The sequence below is a fragment of the Pongo abelii genome, chromosome 20 (genome assembly GCF_028885655.2).
Source record: "Pongo abelii isolate AG06213 chromosome 20, NHGRI_mPonAbe1-v2.0_pri, whole genome shotgun sequence".
In the NCBI taxonomy this organism is placed as follows: Eukaryota; Metazoa; Chordata; class Mammalia; order Primates; family Hominidae; genus Pongo; species Pongo abelii.
In genome coordinates, this window is record NC_072005.2 from 2,507,223 (window position 1) to 2,516,611 (window position 9,389).

General features: G+C 58.0%; 1 protein-coding gene across 1 annotated transcript; it reads right to left on the bottom strand.

Annotated features, from left to right (window-relative positions):
• Positions 1–773: 773 nt before the first annotated feature.
• On the bottom strand, positions 774–8,686 carry SLC39A3 (solute carrier family 39 member 3). The gene is made up of 3 exons (XM_009252573.4): positions 8,548–8,686; positions 5,712–6,043; positions 774–1,735 (listed from the first exon to the last, which is right to left on the bottom strand). Exons 2-3 carry the CDS (start codon positions 5,919–5,921, stop codon positions 1,001–1,003), a joined length of 945 nt encoding a protein of 314 aa, XP_009250848.2. The 5' UTR covers positions 5,922–6,043; positions 8,548–8,686; the 3' UTR covers positions 774–1,000.
• Between the last annotated feature and the right edge of the window lie 703 nt (positions 8,687–9,389).

Genomic DNA, 9,389 nt, shown 5'->3' on the forward strand with positions numbered 1-9,389 from the left:
GCAGACCAAAATCCCCGAGGAAAGGCGTCCCTCCCCAGCTCTCACCTCCCCAGACCCAGCAGGGTTGCCGGGACGACGGCTCAGGCCTTCCGGAGGTTGCCACGGAGCCAGGAGCCCAGGGCTGCCCCAGCCCACGCTCAGCTGCTCATCCCCCGCGTTCCTGCCCTCTCGGGAGCAGCATCCCTGTGTCCGTGGGAGGGATCGCACCGCAGGGCCCCTGCCCCACCGCTAGTGGGGTCCATCTTCCTCTGGAGACCCCGGTGTGTGTAGCAGAGCTGAGGACTGATCTTTAAGCTGCCTCCTGGCCCTGCTCGTGAGTCTCAGGAAACTGTGACACTCACCTGGCCCAGGGGTCCTGGCCCCACTCCAGGGGCCACACCAGCAAAGGGAAAAGGAGAGGGCACTCCTGAGGGTGCACGGCCCACTCACGGGGCGTACAGCCTTGTGTGGCAGGAGGGACGGAGCCCAGCTGTCCCATCGCAGTGACTCCAACCTCTAATAAGCCTCAAGACACTCAGGGCTTGGGCAGCGAGATCCTGGCAACAGAGCAGGGTAGACGATGGAGCCTCAGGGCCCCCAGCTGGCTCCTGAGGCACAGGCGGCGCAGCCCTCACTCTGGCCACAGCAGCCAAACGCTCCCGTCCTTATCCACAGGCTGGGGGTGTGTGGCAGGGAGAGGAGGGTCCTGACCGATCTCACCGGGACCCAGGCCCTGGCCCTCCCACCCGCGGGTTGCCACACCCCACGGCCCGAGGTTGACATGGCCACACGGCTTTGGTAAAGACTTTTAAGAGAAAGAAGTATTTTAAAAAGTAGCAGTGCTCTGAGGCTCAGGGTGTAGGATCGGGGGCACAGCCTGGTCCCGGGAGGCCCCTTGTGCACAGGTGGTGGCACAGGGCCACAGTGCTCACTCTCGGGGGACGCGGGGCCGGGGGACACGGCCTGTATCCGGCCCGGGGCTCCCGGCGGGCTCCGGCGGCAGGGACAATGGCGAGGCCGCTCACCACTTGAGGAAGACCATCCCGGCCAGGACGGTGTAGCCCAGCACCAGGAAGAGGACCTTGAGCAGACGGTCACTCTTCTCCTCCAGCTCCTTGGCCAGGATCTCCAGGAACGTGATGAAGAGGAAAGTGCCGCCCGCCAGGCCCTGCAGCAGCACGGAGGCCACGCTGCCCGGCACGCCCTGGGCGCTCTCGATGCCCAGGCCCAGGCCGATGCCCAGGGGGATCATGGCGCTCACGGTGACCGCCAGCTTGGCCGCGTCCCGCAGGGGCATGGCACTCCGGGCCATGCTGATGCCCAGGGCCACGGCCACCAGCGTCTCGTGGACGGCCACCCCCACGAACAGGCTCACCACTTTTTCCCCCTCCTCCTGCAGGCCCAGGGCTAGGCCCTCGAAGACCGAGTGGGCCGACAGCGCGAAGGCCAGGCTGAGCAGGCGCACGGGGCTGGCGCGCGAGAGGCCCTGCACGCTCAGGCTGGGGCCGTGGCCGTGGGGCTCCACGTACAGCGCGTGGCCCCGCGCGCCCCCCATGAAGGGGCTCTCATACTCCGAGTCGCTGCCCACGTCCGATCCGGCATTGAAGGTCTCCAGGTCGATGAAGGACGGCTTCTCCTTGCGGAAGGTCAGGATCAGCTGCTCCACGAAGACGGTCATGAAGAAGCCCAGCAGGAGGATGGTCTCGGCCAGCGGGTAGTCGGTGCTGATGTGGCCGAGGCTCAGGACCTTCTGGAGCTGCAGCCGGGAACACCCGAGAGAGAGAGACCCACGCTCAGGGGTGGCGGCGACAGGGCTGGCCAGATGTCACCGTTCAAAGCAAAGTCCAGAAATCCCTGATTCACTCAGAGGTTAAAACAAGCGGGAGAGGAAGGGCTCGCCTGTGATGAATTAACACCATCACCACCAGCCGGGCACGGTGGCTCATGCCTGTGACCCCAGCATTTTGGGAGACTGAGGCTACTGGACTGCTTGAGCCCAGGAGTTCGAGACCAGCCTGGCCAATATGGGGAAACACGTTTCTACTAAAAATACAAAAATTAGCTGGGCATGGTGGCGAGCGCCTCTAATCCCAGCTACTCAGGAGGCTGAGGCAGGAGCATGGCTTGAACCCAGGAGGCAGGGGTTGCAGTGAGTCAAGATCGTGCCACTGCACTCCAGTCTGGGCGACAGAGCAAGACTCCAGCTCAAAATAAACACATAAATAATAAAGAGCTCCACTGGCCTTGCGTGTTCTGCCGCGGGGCTTCCTCTGCTTCCCTGACCGACATGCCCGGGCCCGACTCTCCTCCTGGTCGGGGCTCTCCTAGCGAGGGGAGACTTTGGTGGGAAGAAACTAGACGCGGGTCAGACAGGAGCCGCAGGGCATCTGCAAGAGGTACACACTCCTATGGGAAGGACAGCTGCTCACGGGGCGGACACACAGGCATCAGGCTATGCGCCAGGATGAAATGTCCCGTGAAAGGCAGGCTGTAAACACCCACAACAGCTCCCTGGAGCCTTGTCACGGCAGGGCCAGAGTTCACAGCCATCCTCCAGAGAGACCTTGAGACCAAAGTGGAGGAAAATCACAACATGCCTAACACTCACAACAACGCCTGCTTCCCTGCTTCCTTCCCAGCGCAGACTTCATTACAACCTGCGCGCATGCGCGCACACACACACGTGCACACACGCACGCACACACGCACACACACATGCACACACACGTGCATGTGCACACACACACGAACACACACATGCACACACACGCATGTGCGCACACGCACGCACACGCACACACACACGCACAAACACACACATGCACACACACGTGCATGTGCACACACGCACGCACAAACACACACATGCACACACGCATGTGCACACACGCACACACACACGCACAAACACATGCACACACGCATGTGCACACACGCACACACGCACACACACATGCACAAACACACACATGCACGCACACACACGCGCATGTGCACACACACACACACGCACAAACACACATGCACACACACACGAACACACACATGCACACACACGCATGCACACACGCACGCACACACGCACGCACAAACACACACACATGCACACACACACTCAGGCGCACATGCTGGTGCACACACACGCGCACACACACGCACACACAGTGGTTCTCGACCAGGGCGATTCTGCCTGCGTGGACACCTGGCAATGTCCGGAAACATTTTTTATTTTCACAGCTTGGGTAGGGGGAAGGTGTTGACATTCGGGGCTGGATTGTTCTCTGGGATGGGGCCGTCCTGGGCACTGCAGGGTGCTGCTGAGCAGTGTCTCTGGCCTCCACCCACTCCACGCCAGGAGCACCCCCAGTCGTGACAACCACAATGTTCCCAGCCATCGCCCAGTGTTCCCCGGGGGCAGATAACGCTGGGTGAGCCTCTGCTGCAGCAGAAGGCTGTGTTTCCACGGAGAAGCCACTTAACTCCCTCACTGACCACCGGCTGGAGGCCTCGCGCGTGCCTCGCTTGAGGACAAGCTCACGAGGAACTCTAGCTACTCCCAAGAGACAGACATTGATCAGGAGAGATGAGGCAGACGCACAGGAGCTGTGAACCAGGCACCATTTTCCAGGGGTGACTGAGAGCCTGGCCCTGCAGTGGGCGAGGCTGGGGGCTCGGGAGGAGGGACCTCATCTGCCTGACCAGCCCGAGGGCAGGGGAACGGCAGGGAAAGGTTTGGGTGCCGTGAGAAGGCCACTGTGATGAGGGGGAGGGAAGAGCAAGCTCCCCGCAGTCGCCCAGGCCTGTAGTCAGAGGGTGACGGGGGTGACACCATGACTGCAGGAAAAGGGGGGCTGGCAGTGGCCTCTGGGATGCAGGAGACATCAGAGATGACCAAGATCTCCATCCTCGCAGGGCTGATGTCAGTCTTCACACACTGCGTAACAAATGAACGCAGACTCAGCCACGCAGAACAGCAGGAATGCGGTGTCTCGGCTCTGAACGGTGGAAATCCAGGTGCGGGCTAGCTGGGCCCTGTGCTCCAGGTCTCGCAGGGTGTCATCAGGGCTGAGATCTCACTGACACCCAGGGTCCTCTTCCAAGCTCACCGGAGGTTGGAAGAGCCCACCTCCTGGTGGCTGTGGACTGAGGCCCCCATGTCCTGGCTGGCTGTTGGCGGGGATGGCTCTTGGCACCGAGAGGCTGCCCTCGGGTCCTCGCTTCATGCCCTTCTCCTGGCACACCCTGGCTTTTTGCTTCTCCAAGGCCAGCAGGAGGGTGAGTGGCTCACCTGATTAGGCCAGGCCCACCCCCCTCCCTTTTGATGAACTCAGTGTTAACTGATTTGGGGCAGTCATCACAGCTGCAACATCCCCTCTGCTGGGATTCTGACATAATGGCAGGAGTGACACCCACGGCAGTTCCAGCCCCACCCACACTCGAGGGGAGGGAACAGCATGGGGCCTGCAGAGCAGGGGCTGGAAGCTCGGGGAGCCACCCTGGAACTCTACCCCGCCACACTAACAGGCTCAGATGATTTAATCCCAGACAACAGCCCTTCTCCTCCTTTCTGGACACTAGGCATGAGGAAAAACAGGGCCAGCAGTGGGGGGGTCAGCTTAGGGCTTCTGTGCTTTCGTTGGGAGAAAGAACAGGGGCTCCTCACATCTCCACCAAGTATGTAACCAACACAAACTCAACTGTCACGTCTGGCACTGGCCCAGAGAGAGGAAGCCACTCACCCAGGGTCACTCAGCAAGTATGGCCAGGGCTGGTCACACTGTGGCCCAACAGGGGACCCACGCTCTGGGCTGCTGATATGGGGGAGCTCAAGGAACAGGTCAGCAGAGGATGATGCTGTCAGGAGTTGGGGTGGACAGACTCCAAGATGGTCCCAGAAGCCCCTGCCTCCTGACAGCCATACCCTGTGAGGTCATGGCCACTTGAGTGTGGGAGGGACTTGAACTTGCTTCTAACCAGCAGGACACTGGGCAGAGGGGAAGGGATACCCTGCCACCTCTGCATGACATGGGACTGTGCCCTCTGTCTTACACGGAGTTATGGCCATCTTCTCCATTTGCTGATGAAGGAACTGACCGTGCTGGGGAGGCCCACGTGGCCAGGCTCTGAAGGCTGCCCCAGCCAACAGACACTGACAAACAGACACCTTTGGTCCGACAACCAATGAGGAACTGAACCTGGCTCACAGCCACATGAGCTTAGAGGCTGACCCATCCCCAGTTTAACGCTGAGATGAGACCACAGCCCAGGAGACGCCGTGACTGCTGCCTTGTGAGATCCTGAAGCAGCACCCAGACCCCTGACTCACAGAAACTGTGAGATGATAAACGTCTGTAGTCTTAAGGTGCTAAGTTTGCTATAATGTGTTATGCAACAGTAGCTGACTGATACAGGAACCGAAGAGAGGCCATGCTTTCCAGCTTCAGGACAGAGTGTGCCCTACCTGGGTGGGTGGTCTGGTCTGATTATCAGGTGACAACCAACAAGTCCACCTGTTGGGAATCCCATGTCTGGTCCAAACCCCTTGTTTGGCCGGTAGAGCACAGAGGCAGAAAGTAACCAGTTCACAATCACACAGCAAATTCACTTCCTACTTTCTGTCACCCTTACAGCATCAAGGCCTCCACTGAACTTGGTATCAGTGTTGAAAACGCATCAGAGTCCCTTGGCCATAAGGTGCCAAGGGCTACTGCTAGCGCCCAGGGAGCCCTTACCTTTTCCCTCACAGCGGGCAGCAGAGCGTTGAAGCACGTGGCCAGAAACACCCCTCCTCCAAAGGTGTTGCAGAGAGAGAGGATCTTTTTCGAGCGATGGGCCTTCTCAAAATCTGTCTCGATGATCTTCACGGGGAGCAGGGAGGCGAGCAGCATGAAGAAGAACACGCCCACCATGCAAAGGATTTTGGCCACTAGCAATTTCACCATGGTGGCGGCTTGGGCTGCTCCGGTCACTGCAGGGCCAAACCATCTGTGGGCGCACACTCAAGTCCCACGATGCGCTACCGAGCCCAACCACACAGTTGGAGGCTCATGTCTCAGTCCAGCAACTGTGAACAGCAGGGGCATTGCATTAGCTTTCTTTCTTTCTTTTTTTTTTTTAGACAGAGTCTCGCTCTGTTGCCAGGCTGGAGTGCAATGGCGCAATCTCCGCTCACTGCAACCTCCGCTTCCTGGGTTCAAGCGATTCTCCTGCCTAGTAGCTGGGATTGCAGACACGCACCACCACTCCCAGCTAATATTTTTGTATTTTTAGTAGAGACGAGTTTTCATCATGTTGGCCAGGCTGGTCTCGAACTCCTGACCTCGTGATCCACCTGCCTTGGCCTCCCAAAGTGCTAGGATTATAGGCGTGAGCCACTGCACCTGGCCAGTTCTTCAGTTTTGGAACTCGGACTGGCTCTCTTTGCTCCTCAATCTGCAGACAATGTATTGTGGGACCTTGTAATCGTGTGAAATTAATACTTAATAAACTCCCCTTTATATATATAACTATCCCATTAGTTCTGTCCCTCTAGAGAGCCCTGACTAATACACTGTCTCAAAAAAAAAAAGGTCATCAAAACTAAAAAAAATCCAGCCTGGGTGTGGTGGCTCACACCTGCAATCCCAGCACTTTGTGAAGCCGAGGCGGGTGAATCACCTGAGGTCAGGAATTCGAGACCAGCCTGGCCAATACGGTGAAACCCCGTCTCCACTAAAAATACAAAAATTAGCTGGCCGTGGTGGCAGGCACCTGTAATCCCAGCTACTCTGGAGGCTGAGGCAAGAGAATCGCTTGAACCCAGGAGGCAGAGGTTGCAGTGAGCCAAGATGGCACCACTGCACTCCAGCCTGGGTGACAAGAGCAAAACTCCATCTCAAAAAAAAAAAACTAAATAAAATACAAAATTCTACTCCTCAGTCTCCCTGGCCACATTTCAAGTGCTCAGTAGTCACACAAGCCTACTTGACTTCTGTGGTTACCGTATTTGACAGCAAAGGGAACACTCTCATCGCTGCAGAATGTTCTATTGGATGGTGGTGGTCCATGGATTCCCCACGCCCCGAAATAAAGTCTAAACTCTGCACCCTGAGGCTGAAGCTCTACATGACAAGCTCCTGCCTCACCTCGGCCTACACTGGTCCTTTCTGTGCCAAGCTCGCTCGTGCCTCAGGACCTCTGCATGGGTTCTCCTCTCTCTGGAACACTGGAACCTGGAACACTGCTCTCTTTCCCCTGACCTTCCAGCGATGCCTCCTTCTTCTCTCTTGCTTCTCTGCATCCAGGACCCCTCAAAAGGGCCTCCCTCAGCTGGGCGTGGTGGCTCACACCTGTAATCTCAGCACTTTGGGAGGCTGAGGTGGGCAGATCACCTGAGGTCGAGAGTTCGAGACCAGCCTGGCCAACACAGTGAAACACTGTCTCTACTAAAAATACAAAAATTAGCTGAGTGTGGTGGTGGGCACCTGTAATCCCAGCTACTCGGGAGGCTGAGGCAGGAGAATCACTTGAACCCAGGAGGCAGAGGTTGCATTGAGCCAAGATCACACCATTGCACTCCAGCATGGGTGACAGAGTAAGACTCTGTCTCAAAAAAAAAAAAAAAAAAAATTAGCTGGGCATGGTGGTACGTGCCTGTAATCCCAGTTACTCGGGAGGCTGAGGCAGGAGAATTGCTTCAACCCAGGAGGCGGAGGTTGCAGTCAGCCGAGATCGTGCCATTGCGCTCCAGCCTGGGCTGCAGAGCGAGACTCCGTCTCCCTCTCTACCCCTGGCTGACTCCCGCCCTAAACCATATCCCTGTACCCGCCGGAAGGCCTGCTGCAGAACAGATACTCAAAAACCGCTGCCTGAACACATGGACGAGCGGAAGCGTGTGGCCACTGATAAGGGCTGCATTACCTGCTGCAATGAGCCAAAGTGAAGTCGGTTTCACCCTGGACACCAAAATGTCACCGTTCTTAGGAGGAATCTCAGCTCCTCCCCTGTCCTTGAGTTTTCCCCAACTGGGTTTTCTCCCCCACCATCAGCCCCAAGTGCCTCATGGCCCCGCTACCTCACTGCATTCAGGTCTTCGGGTCACTGCTCAGATGTCTCCACTCAGAGTTCTCCCCGCCCCCTTCCCTGGTGTTATTTTCTTTTATTTTGTGCTACAGAGGGAGCTAGGAATTACATTATTTTAAGTCGTTTAAAGTCGTCCCTCCCCCCAGGCGGTGAGCTGGGCGGGGCCAGGCTGTCTGTCTTGCTCAGGGCCAGCTGCACCCAGCGCAGAGCCACCCAGGCAGACAGCAGGCGCCCAATAAAGACCTGTCCGGCATCTGGATGCCTCAGTCTGTACAGTGAAGGTGAGGGTGGCCTGCACGCTCTCAAACCGGAGGCTGCTCGGGCCGGGATGTGGAGAGCACGGGCTCATTCATTCCATCAGCACTTATTGAGCGCCTTCTGTGTGCCTCGCGCTACCGGACACCGGAGTCGGGCCTCGGCTAACGTGCGGGTAGAGTCCAACAGACCACCGGCCGCCCAGCGCCGCCCCGCCCCGGCGCCACCGGTCCTCTCTCTGCCCGCACCTACCTCCCGGGGACCCCTCGTCCGCCGACTGGCGCCGCTGCCCCCCCAACCGCCGCGCAGTCTCGACCCCACGGACGCGGCCCGGAGAGGCCCAGCTCGGCGCGGCTGGTCCACGCCCCGCCCACGCCCCTGCCCATTGGCCTCCCCGAGACCCGCTGGCAGAACTTTCCACACTATTGGCTGCGGAATCTGCCACTCATATGTGACTCCACCTCTCCTACCGGCACAGGAAAGGGGTTTGTTTCCTCCCTCTGAGCGGCGGGCGCAGCCACCAAGCGGCCCCGGCGGGAAACTCGGATTGGCGAGGAACGGTTCCGGCAGGGTTGGGTTTCCAGAGCTGTCCAGGGGCGCCTGGTGCTGAATCCCGCTTGGAAAGAGGCTTGGAGGTGGACGGGAAGCGATTTCCAACGGAGGCGGCTCCTCTCTCAGCGTCCTCGCTGCTGATCCCCTTACCGACGGCTGAAGAAGCAGATTCATCCCTTCAACAAATCTCTGTTGATAGGCAGGAGGAGTAAATCCAAGAGATCGACTGTATATCATGGCGGCTACAGCTCGTAACAATGCATTGCATACTGCAAAATTGCTAAGAAAGTAGATGTTACATGTTCAAACCATGAAAAAATAAGTATAGGAGGTAACGCGTAAGTTAAAAACCAAATCTTGGCAGGGCACAGTGGCTCACACTTGTAATCCCAGCACTTTAAGAGACCGAGGCGGGAGGATCGCTTGAGTCCAGGAGTTCAAGGCCAGCCTGGGCAGCATAGTGAGACCCCATCTCTACAAAAAAAATTTCTTTTGAGACAGAGTCTCGCTCTTGTCACTCAGTCTGCAGTGTAATGGCACGA